Genomic DNA, 12,674 nt, shown 5'->3' on the forward strand with positions numbered 1-12,674 from the left:
GGCTAATGGGGGAGTCACAGCCTATCAAGGGCACAAGGCAGGGTACACCCTAAATGGGACGCTAGCCCATCACAGAGCATTAAAAAAAATTAAGACATTAAATTAATAACTTAAGAAACTCTGGCAACCCTTTTGAAGAAAACAATTTCCAATTAATGAATTGTTGGTTCCAATGAGTACGTTACAATTATTTATTTCTAAAGTTATTTCTTCTGGTCTCAGCAAATGAATAGCAGAGTAAGGAAGATGACAGAAAATGTAAGCACGTAATTTTAGTTAATAATATAAGCTCCAAAATGATTTTGTAGACATTGAAAATAAAATAAAAAACATTAGGAGGAGCTACAGTACGTGAAATTAATAAAATCTAAAAATTTTAAAAAGGAGAAAGTGCAGACAACATAATATGATTTTACTTTTAACTATCTAATGAAACATTGTCCACACACACACAAACATATTTTCAAGTAAACAAGTAGACAGTTCAAGGGCTACATGATCAGCTACAGTACAAGACATTTTGATGTATGCACTAATCTTAGACCAAGGACGAAATGAGACTGCGGCAACAGCAGGGAACAAAACCACATGCTTTCACTGATTTATATACAATATACGTTGAACAGGATTACTGCAGCGCATGCAGCACTCTGCTCTCATCAATGTTTCAGAAGGACTCTGTAAGTGGACATGCACGGCACAAATCTGCTGCACTGAGCAGAATCCAGCGAGGCCTATGCTACACCTTACTATTAAAGTGAGTTATTATGGAGTTTCCCACTCATATAAGGGGCTGTCTCCCGCTCAGTTTCAGCGGCTGCTTTCAGTAATTCTCTGGATGTGTTGACATAACTCTTTTCTCTCACGCACATTTATCATTTGTCTGTTTACTGCAGACTGAAAGTCCAGTAAACAGGATTGTGCACTTTCTGTAAGATCAGGACTGAAACCCAGCTTTGACACTCTGATCTACTGTATATTTCTCAATGTGTCTGCCCTTGCATGCACCATTCAGGACACAATCAGTCTAGAGATGCTAATTGTTCTGGTTACTTGATTATTTATGAGGTCCCTGGTAAAGAAAATAGAGCAGCATTTTGCAGTTTCAGCGTAATTTTAATTAAGATTGCGCTTCAGCAATTACACCTTTAGCGCTGTAATATGTGCTGTAAAATGTACAGTGCCTGTAGAAATACCACATGCCCTTCCAGGATTTTCACCTTTTGTGGTCTTATAGCCAGGAATTAAAATGCAGTAAATTTATTCTAGAATGATTTAAACAAAAAAAAAATGAAATACCCCGGTTGCCAAAATGTCCAATGTCCAATCTTAATACAGCACATCACCCCAAAAACTCCATTTCTACAGTACTATATGGATCGTCATCCCATCAGCAGGGACTGGGGTACGTCTCGGGATAGAAAATTAAGTATAGTACAGAAAGCAGAAGGAAAGTTTGCTGCCCACTGCAAGAAAGCTGAAACAGGAGCAAACCTTTCAGCATGACAATGACCCAATGCACATAGCCAAAGATACACTGCTTACACTGCGGCTTATGAACAAAAGGCCCAGTCACAGCCTCCGACATACTGCAAATCCAATCAAAAATCGGTGGCTTGAGTTGAAGACTGATGGCCATCGATGCTTCCTCAGGAATTTGACGGAACCCGAAAAGTTTTGTAACGAAGAAAGGTGAAATATTGCCAAATCTGGGTGTGCAAGGTTGGTAGAAACCAACAGACTCACAGCTATAATTACTGCCAAAGGCGCTTCCACCCAGTATTAACTCAGGGAAGTAGGGACTTGTAAAATTATGATATTTTAGATTTGTATTTTTAATATATATTTATCCTAATAAAAACTTCTGTCACCTTAAAAGTCTGTAGTAAGGTAAAAATCTTCATTTAATGCAAGAATCACCAAGATACTGACACAACAAAATATGGGGATATGGACTTCCTATAGGCAATGTATACAAGATGGTGGTACATACTGTAGTGTATAAAAAGTTCATAATGGTTTGTATAAAACAGGTGCTGGGGAAAAGTTACGGTTATAAGTTACTTGTAACAAGTAACTTACACTTGTTACTTGTAACATATAAGAAAGGGATTACATACTAAAAAATTAACAAGAAGATGGGCAAAATAATTTTTTAAATAATTTGTTATATTTATAAATGTAAAGTATACAAATTTACTGTGTAACATTACAAGAACAATATTTTACACATTCATCTTAGGAATTTAAAAACTGATCTTTAATAACTTGTAACTGTAATGGATTAAGTTTGAAAACCAACCCCTGCCATCTTTGTATCAAAGAGAAAAGACTACTTCAGAGAGGACAAAAAAGGAAACTACTGAATGCAGGAAACGGAACATTGTAATGGCAAATACTTCTTGGATTGTCACTTACAGTATGTATATGGATTGTTATGTCATTTTTAAGAAATATTTTCCTGTTTACAGTATCTAAATATTGATCTTGCTAGCGGTAAGGTCCCAGTTTCTGTTAACAATTGAGCTAAATAATTCAACACCAATATTTCAGTTCATGGACCTCGACCTACAGCAGTACTTTTAAACAAAGTTAACAAAAATGGTTTAATATTAACAGCATTTCAAAATAAACATTTGAACTCAAGGCCACAAACAACTATTTTTTCTTAGCACCATCATGATAATGAGTGAGTTTTCAAAGAGGAAATCAATTTCCAGTCTCCGCTTGAAGAGATGTCCCCTCATGCTGTTCCAAAATACCATGTTACAACCCATTCAGTGCCAATGGAAAAATTAGGGATTTAGCTCACTGTTGTGTTAAGTCTCTTTGGCATAAGCCATTGATTTGTGGTCAAAAGCTACCAATCAACAGTGGTCTTTTTGGTGTCCAAGCTTTCATGTTTCAGTTTTTTCATCCTCACAACTGCAAACAAAAAAAGATAAAAATGACTGCTGTTAGCACGAAGGAAAAATCCAGACAGAAAAATGTCTAATGCAGGAATTTTAGTTACATTTTGGTTGCACAAAAGCAGTTATGCGTTGCATTCAAAAAAACAAAATCAATTTTGGTGTCGCATAAACTTAATTATCCTAAGACCACAAAGATGCACTCTCAATGACACTTGTTTTCAAAATCTGAATTACTATTTACCTTTCTCAAGCTTCCTACAATCTGTGATTAATTCCTTGTTTCTCTGTTGTTGTTTTTTTACAATTAACGCTGCATTTCATGCTCATTTTCTTCAAATGAGGTCGGTTTACAGGTTTATTTGGGAAACGCACATCAATCATTCCCAAGATTCATTAACAGTCTGCAGACATTTAACAGGAGGTTTGCAGGTTATCTTACAAAAATATTACTGACACAAACAATTAGGCTGTGTTGCTAACAGAAATATACAATACTTAAAATATCATTGCCATGTATACAGAAAAAATAAATAATACTATAACATCAGAATTTAAAGATTTAAAGCACAGGTCCAGTGAAATAAGGGATGATGTTAACACCCTTGCAGCCTCTTTCTTTTGCAGTTAGCAAGCAGTTGGTATTGATCATTCCCAGCCTAAGAAATGGATCTTGCGAACTCTCATGTGGGTTGACAGATCATTTATAACAACTGGCGCAGAAAATCTGTCCGACTGGTCGCAGTCATCAATCTCAACTGCAGAAACTGAATGTTTCTCAAGTTTGTAGGTCAGTGCTTTGTAATAATGGATTTATCAGACACTTAAGCATGTTGCACATTACCCAGGAATAGAAGGGACAAACAGCGGGTGTTTCAGGAAATAACAGTTCTTACACTAAAACATATTGCTACATCGCCCTCAAAGTGTGTGATAAACAAATTTCACAGACCACACACTGGCCATATATTGTATAATTTAAGCATAAGTCTGAGCTTTAATTATTATAAATTTGACAATGAGAGGAGAAAAAAGGAGTAAAAGTCTGGCAAAGGGATTTCTACAAGATATGAATCAATCCATTCTTGATCTGACTCTGATTTCTGTGAAACCCTGCTTCAGGCTACAGAGCAAAGAAGAATGAGCTTCAGTACTTTGGGACAAAATATTGCACAATTCCTTAAATGGAGTCTCGGCTATTTGAACCTCATAACTTCCATAATTTAGACTGAAGGCCATAGGGTCAGAGTTTTGAGCCAAGATAGTGGTTTACTCACAAAGCCATCTCTCACTACCTTACAACACGAGTGTTGACATTGTGTTGATGTAATTAGAGGAGTACCACTGGGATCTGTACTAGAATCACCGCTCTTTGTGAGTTACATCAATGATCTTGATTCTGGTTTAGTAAGTAAACTGGTTAAGTTTCTTGCTTCCAAGAAACACCACAGAAGCTGTAAATGTGAAATTCAAAAAGAAAATTCAAGACTGGACAAACACCTGGCAGGGTATTGCACGCATGTACTAAAAACAAATTATAAAGCCAAAATGGGAAACATTGAGCTATGATAGGCTGCTTCTAAAAAAAGATTTGCATGTTTGTGCTGAAACATCACTAATATTTTTCAGACAATAAGTGGGGAAGCAATAAAAACAAAATAATAAGCTATACTGACAAGTGTGTAGAATACAAATCCAGAGATAATGTTAGAATTGTGCAACAATTCATTTATATTTTGTGTACAATTCTGTAACTGACAAGAAAGATTTGCTGCTCTGGAAATAATTCCGGGGCTTCAGAGTATGTCTTAAACTGACCAGCCAATAGAACTGAACATTTTCACTCTTGGCCAAAGAAGATTATTAGGAGAACTGATACAAGTATTCAAGAAAACAGAGGTTTTGACAAGGTTAACGCAGTAGATTGTTTCTGAGTGAACAGTGAGACATGAACAAGATGATAAAAGAAGAAACTATGAGGAAGCGCACTTAAAACCAAGAACTGGAGGCACCTGTTTACCAAAAAGGTTGTGGGAGTATAGAACAAGCTACCCCGTCATGTGGTTTTAGCCGATATCCTGGGTTCCTTCAAGAAATGGCTGCATTAGGAGATCTTTGCATCAGTAAGCTAGCAATTACCAAATGGGCCAGATGGGCTGCAAGGTACTGTACCTCTGGTTTGTCACCTTTTTTAGGTTCTTTTTTCAACTCTGCATTAGACTGGCGCACTAGATGAGCCCAAGAGACTGAGACAAAGCAAATCAATTTGTTCCCAGTAGTTTCACAGTATTAACGCAAGATGAATTTTGATTATAGATGACAATCCTTTGAATTCAATCCATTTTTGGTTAAGGCAATTCTATCACAAGTACTATAGCAGGATGGGGCAGAAAAGCAAAGCACTGCATGAAGCAGAGCACAGACCCAGACACCTGCTAAAGGGATTAAATGGGATATTAAATTATGCCGCTGCCCGTATACAGAAAAACATGAAGAGTGATACAGTAGAGCGGGCTGAAAAATACAGGACAAGTACAGCAATCCTTTTCCAGGGAAGGGAGGAGAACAGGTGGCAGCTGAGGTTGTAGAGGTATTGTACTATTAAACAACTATCAATACTGAATGCTGTGTGTATGGGAATGGCTGAATTAGTATTATTATTGGTACTAAAGATGCACAGTCTAAAAAAATAAAAATATTTATTTAATAATTAGCATTCCTAATCAAAGTCCCAGGTTTGACTGTATCTGATGGGGGTGTTTCCAGTGGATAAAAAAGTCATTTTACAACTGAAAATAAGGGGCATCTTTGTAAACAAATGGCTGTGGGAGTCTGAGAAAATCTATACAGCCATGTTTTCAAAGCTGATAACTTGTCTTCTTTCAATAAGAGGCTGGATGGGATCAATTAGCTAATAGCAACCCAACAAGCTACAGCAGATGGGCAAAATGGCCTCTTTTCATTTGTAACCTTTCTTATGTTTTCTGGCAGAAATAACCTACTATTAAGAACCAGGTTTGTAATTTGCAGCTGGCAAGCAGCTCAAAGCTTCAGTTTAATCCAGGTCTAAGCAAGGCTTCACCACAAGGGTGTCTTAAAATGAACAAGAAAGTCATGGTAATTTGAGTTTTGTTGGGATTAGACATATAGTACAAGCAAGTCTGCGTAATTTTTACAGTTCTGCTTTCAATCAATGCCAATGGCATCTAAACACTAATACTTGAGTTAAAATAAATACATCATCCTACATATTAACATTTACAGGATTCCCCAAAACAATTTAGGCTAGTATTGATTAGAAATAGTAAAATGTACTTTTGGTGAATTGTATTTTGATTTCAATGTGTACATGTTGTTCTAAATTCTTTCTTGTTCATTATACTATGAATTACTGTCATTTATACTACATCTTCCACACTGACTATTGTAATTTCAACTAAATATTTGTAAAATTAGCTTAAATAACACACATATTGTGAAAAATCAGTTAAATTTACTGTGCTCCTTAATGTAACTTTAAAATTAATGTCCTTAATTTACTGTGCTCCTTAATCCTTGATGCTAACGCATTTATTTAATGCCAAAGAGAAACACTGACTTGTTAAAAGTGCTGCAGTGGATTAAATATTTAAATTCCACTTTAAATTCACAGCATGCCTCACACAAGTATACCACTGATTTTTTTTACAATATTCTTCTTTATCACTAAGATACATTTATTTAAATCCACAATATACGCACACAGTAAACCTGCTGTACTTGCACAAATTGCAAAACAAAACAAGAGTTCTTACAACTTTTCATAGGATTACAAAATACTCCAATAGCTTCCAGTTTCTTCCTTAAAGTTAGCTAATGGTGCTCTTACAAAACAGTCAAAATCTTTTATTTAAAAAAAGGCACATATTACAATTACTATTCATTATTATGTGACCTTTCCAATGATGACATAAGAAATGTCTCCTGCCACATACGGACAGCTCATCAGGAAATCAATAGGCAATGTGCTTGTTTCAGTGTTTTTGATGCTGCTCAAGTATTCAAGCAGGAAAGGGTTGTACACCAGAGATTCTTTTATCACTTCATGCCAGAAACTGAAACAACAGGGCTGTCATATCAGCAGAAAAACCACCACCCAGTGACAGGAATCTCTCATGCACAGTAATAACAATCCAGTCGACTCCACCCTGCTCTACCCCAGGGCCAGCTGTGTGCTATCCATCCTCTGTAGGTACTCAGCCATAGACATAGCCTGGATCTGAACACAGGCTAAGATGAGCCACACTGAAGCGAATTACTTGCAGCCTGTTTCAGGATATGGATCTGATCGATGGTCCATGTGTTTAACATCCCCAAAAAGGAGAATTAGCTATATTTCTGTGCACGTGCATGCTTACATTAGAGTGATGTCCGCAGGCAGAAAGACATGAAACTTACAATCTTTTCGCTGTACTTTTTAGAAACGTGGCATTATTTTGTTTTGCCGCTTCAACGCAAAACATGACGTGCATGAGTGCTTTATAAATCAATTACGAGCCAGGTCATGCCCTACGCACAATGCAGAGAGAAGTCTTCTACAAATTTCAGGCTTCGTGCCTTGTTGTTGCAAAGCTTCTATTGGGCCTTGTTATGTCACAGCCTCTTCAAACTGCTTTTTGTGTGGCAGTACAGCGGCTGCAATTATGATGACCTCACATGGTGCGACTTACAGTAGGTGCAAAACAGCCAGCTACAAAACAAAGCGAAGAAACGGAGACGCAATGTAAAGTAATTTGGGTATGAATTTGCATTAAAGAAAATTAACATAAAATGAAGGTCCTGTACCTGTGAGCATGAATAAATTGTTATAGATATTACTGTACACAGCACTTATGAAAATGAAGTCATTATTCTTACTATGTTAATTTAAAATTGGTTAATTGAGAATTATTTTCCCAAACTTACCCTAAGTAAGTACCCCAAACTGAGGACTTTGTGTGTAAGCACATGGGATAACTAGAAATTCACTGCATTTTGTTATTATTTTATTATTGTATTTGGTAACATAAATAGCAATTTAATGTGGGATGTTTTACAACAAGGTACCACTTTTTAAGAATTTCTTTTTTTAAATAATCACAGTCAAGATGCTGTTAAACTGTTCAGCGTTGTACTCATCTTCACCTTGCAGACAAGTGTATGGAAAAAGGACAATAACACAGATTAAATGGACTGTGCTTTGTGTATGTACTTACTGTATATACCATCTATTCATTTTCTAATTACTTTATCCATTACAGGGTCCCATGTTCCCTCTGCAGTCAGACTTAATTATTCTCTTTCAGACAAGCAGCAGAAATGTACAGTACAGCACAATATCCAGTCTGAAACGGATAAAGACAGCTCCAGGGTTCTGACCATGAACTGCAGCACCTTGCACTGTAAAACAATGGCAATGAGGGCTTCCTCTCTCAGCTCAGACAGCAATGGGCTGGATGCAATCCTAGTGCAGCAGCCTCTTGTCAGACAGAGTAAATGGAGAGATGGCAGAAGTCTCCCGTGCTTTCACTGATTATATCAAAATGTCTTTATATTTCCTCTTTAATGTTCTTAATTATATAGTTTATCTGCTTTGGATCTAACAGCAGTAAGCCCTGCAGCAGGAGGAGAACAGACTCAGAGGCTTGTTAAAGATCTTTACCTCAAGTAAAAGCCAAATTCACTGCAATTCTGCACTTGCCCATCTTCTGCTTTGTGTAGCTAAGAGACAGACCACATGCTACTGGATTTCAAAGGCGCTTAATTCAATGCAAAGGCAAACAACATGGAAAACATTTGTATTGTGGGGGAAATATTTAGAATCTCCAAAACCTACCATGTTAACATTTAGCAGCTGTTACATTTTCCGTCAGCCTCTACTCAATGTGGGAGTGATAAACCTATGCTTGTGAAAAGCTGGTGATAAATAAGTCACCTTTCAATATGTTCTGGTTGAAAAAGTAATCTTACATTTGCGACAAGTCTACAACAGATATGCAATGCAGAGGAAAGGTCTCTGCTCTGGATTTAAAATGTAGATCATTCACTGTCTTCGTACACTGCCAGGCCATGTGAAGAACTGACCCTTGAAGAAAATGACAAAGAAGCTGCCAGGACAGGCTCCAGCTCCACCCCAACGATAAATCCCCACAGCAAATGTGCCGCAGTAAAAATAAAGTAAGACTATACAATATATTTTATACAGAATATATAATATATAATAGAATAATATATTTTTCTCAGTATTTGCTACTTTTTTATAACCTACAACCGCCACAGCCCATTATATTATCGTTAGGTCCATATGCAATGAAGCATTACTGACACTGTGCCAGCGCTACAGTAATTCCACTCAAGGTGATGCCATCTCTTCTCACGCCCCGACGAGAAAACACAAGATCTTCAGGAATTTGCGATGAAATCTCTGTAATTAATTTTTGTATTTTACTTAATTTCATTTTAACTACGCCTAATAATAACCTATGCTAACCCCAGCCAAAAAAAAGCATAAACCAAAAAGCAAAAGTCTAATAACATCCTGTACAACAGGAATGTCAAGTTATAGAATCCCTACTGGCAGTCGACTTCAGAAACAAGCAATTAATAGAGGACATGAAAATAATCATCTCTCTTTTCCAGAGCATTCTTGAGTTTATGAATGGGTACACACTAGTAGGATGATAAAATCTAATGATGTAAGCTTGAATGATACACTGACGTTCTTCTACCTTTTTTTCCAAATAAAGACTTAGCGATGGAGAACAGATGCCATAAACTTCATTTTATCTTTTGTAATTAGTCAAATCTCAAAGAGCTTTGAATACAAAAGGCTTCAGGGATCACATACTGAGTCAATAAAACTAATTCTAAAGACACACGAAAAGCAAATACAAGTAGCTATTTGATTCACAAACCTTTTCTCCTATTCTTTCTGCCACTGTTAGTAATTTTTCATGCATTCGCCTTAATATTTATCAGATGACAAACATTTACCGTAAATGCAAAAAAAATCTGAATAAATAAATATTAAAATACCTAACTGCAAAAAAAAACAACTGGACCTTGCCTTAATAATCAAGTGAACATGTGTATAATTTAAACAATTAACTCTGTCCACCATATTGTACATGGACTACATGTGTATTATGAGCGTTACACAGGTCTTGACTACAAACAAGAATGTTGATTTAAGAACCACAAGCTTGTCAGGTGATGTTAAAAGCTAAACAAGAGTAATCCAGTCTCCTCACCTTTTCACATCTGCTATTTTTTTATACAGTCTATTTAACAGGAACCGGCTTAACTTGAATTTCAGTGGCTGAAACAGGTCTTGATAAAAGCACAGTGTGGATGTTAAAAAAACTTCGAGCCTGAACTCATGTTTCCAAAGTTAATTTGTACTTCTGTAGCTGAGAATTATTTTTGTTTAAAATAATAATTAGGAGAAACTATGGTTTTGCTCAGCTTCATCTTACTGAGCTTTGTTAAGAGGGCAAACTGAAAGAATGAGCATCCATAACTCAAAAGAGGCTGGACGCAACAATAAGGAAGTCCATTGAGCACAACTGCAAAATCAGGCTAATGGTGAACAAACTAGCCGCCTCACTCAGGATTTATGGGACATTGCTGGTGATGGCAATGGCTTCATGTTACTTTATCAACAGACTGAGCAGTTCCACTGCTGTTGATTAAGAGATGACTGAATTTCAAGCAGACACTGAATGCGGCTATTCATATTTTCATATCACACTGTGCAATATATTTTGCGAGAAAAGACACACTCAACAAAATAGTCACATATTTCCTGCTTTGGAGTTTTTCCATCTTTCAAGCCTGTTTGAGTATGAGCAGATTTTGCCAAAAAAAAAAAGCATCAAACTATAAATATCCATTCATACAGGCGTGAATTGTTTGGCAACACTAGACCACTGGCAGGAGTCCAGTTGACTTATTAGTATATTTGCCAAATGCAGCAGGAAGGAACACAATGCTATTACTATGACTCTCCCAAGCATCTAATTAATTTTCTTGGTGTCTGACAGAGAACCTATTGAGGCATTACTCATAATGAAATGACACTCATTCTACCACTTGCCTGCAGTGCTAGCCTGAGAAGTGTAAGCAAATTCTAAAAACAAGAAAGACAAAAAGACAAAGAAGGAATAATGACACATGTACTGTGTGTTCACCCACCTAGCTGCACTGAAACTATTTCAATTAATGTCTCACATTGTTCGTGTTATAATCTGGATTTATTTTAAATAGCTTAAAGCAAAATGTTTCACAAGCTTCAGCCAGGTCAAGAAATGCTTTGTATCAATAAGCCCATTCAATGAGCAGCTTTCGAGATTTCATCAATCCGAACCGATTGCGTCCAGAAATTTCTTTTTCTGGAAACCTCTTGTCCTCTTATCAGAGGTATGCGATCTGACCTTTTTTAGTCCTGGAGTGTTTCAAATTGTTGCTTTCTTTTAAAGAGCTTATATGGTAATGTCCCTTAAAAACACTATAGGCGGTTGACAACAGTTGTAGCGGAAAGACATCTATAAAAGTTGGGACACACAGCTGTTTCAAGCAAAATAGGGTCACTATTCCTTCCTCTTGGAACACAAACAAGGCCTGGCTTCCTTTGTAACTTGCTCAACACCCTTCTTTATGGAGCTTGATTCAGTGCACAGCAGAAGCTATGCCAGTGTATTTCTCTTAAAAGTGACAATTCAGTCAGCATGTTCAGAAAGCAAGGTCTATACTGATATTCCTTCAATCTGGAAATACTGATCGGGCACCTAGAGAGAAAATAGTTTATTCTATTACTGTTACTTTCAGCCTAATGATATAACAGAACAGGACAGGTAGAGTAAAATACAAACATTCATTCATTCATGTAATACAGAAGGAAATGGATTTTCAAAAGCTGAAATGCTTATTATTCTCCAAAGCTGGCATTCCCACCACTCTTCCAAGCATAATACTGTGGTGCTCTCTGCAATGAAGCAACAAGATAAAGAAGACTCTGTTTACTCTTTGTGCATTACCCAGCCTGGTAGTTTGTTGTATTGTATTACCCAGTTAATAAGATAATGCAAGCTATTATAGGGGATTAAAAAGAACATTGTGAATCTTGCTTTTCTCACCGGATTGCTTTATGTTTACCAGTGCACTTGTGAAGGGCTTCACACTCAAGTAAACAAAAAGAAGTAGGGAAATTCTTTTACAACACTGAAGTTCTTATTCTGTTACATGGATTGCATGTACATCCTGTTCTGCTCCTGGTGTGGTTGACAAGAGCCTATTCCCTCTGTCACTCAACCCCTATCATAAAAAGCTGGATTCATTCAGTGAAACTGGGAAGGAAGTAAACAAGTCAGGAGCCAAATATCCTGGACCTCGAAAAGGACACAGAGAAAATAAATCAAACTGAGCTACAGAAAGAAAACTGTGCCTTCTGCATGCAGTACAGAATACTGTACCTACAAAAAGAAATCAATATACACAAAATGCACCAATTACAAACATGATCTGCTTCCTTCTTTCCACTTTCAACTCCTTTGCATACCATTTCTCACACTAAAACTGGACTTTCAAGGGTATCCATCCATGCTGCTTTACAATCTTCCAGTATAAGGGTTAAATTAAACCACACCAGATCATATGCAACATAAACACTTGATATTTGATCATGAATGTAATACACAACAGGTTTGTCAATTCCAAGTCAGTCCCCCTGAATTATCACAACAGCAGCTT

The 12,674-nt window shown here is 36.8% G+C and overlaps 1 protein-coding gene across 3 annotated transcripts in view; it reads right to left on the bottom strand.

The window, feature by feature from the left end:
• The window catches only part of reps2 (RALBP1 associated Eps domain containing 2), a 65,949-nt gene that overhangs the window by 48,467 nt on the left and 4,808 nt on the right, over positions 1–12,674 (bottom strand). Inside the window, exon 2 of one of the 3 annotated variants that reach the window (XM_069178906.1) lies at positions 2,813–2,925. The exons of the other annotated variants lie outside the window; for them this stretch is intronic. Within the exon in view, the coding sequence (XP_069035007.1) occupies positions 2,813–2,836 (24 nt within the window). The 5' untranslated portion in view covers positions 2,837–2,925. The remainder of the gene's footprint in view (positions 1–2,812; positions 2,926–12,674) is intronic. 3 annotated transcript variants of the gene reach the window in all.

Source organism: Lepisosteus oculatus, chromosome 15, assembly GCF_040954835.1.
Source record: "Lepisosteus oculatus isolate fLepOcu1 chromosome 15, fLepOcu1.hap2, whole genome shotgun sequence".
Classification (NCBI taxonomy): Eukaryota; Metazoa; Chordata; class Actinopteri; order Semionotiformes; family Lepisosteidae; genus Lepisosteus; species Lepisosteus oculatus.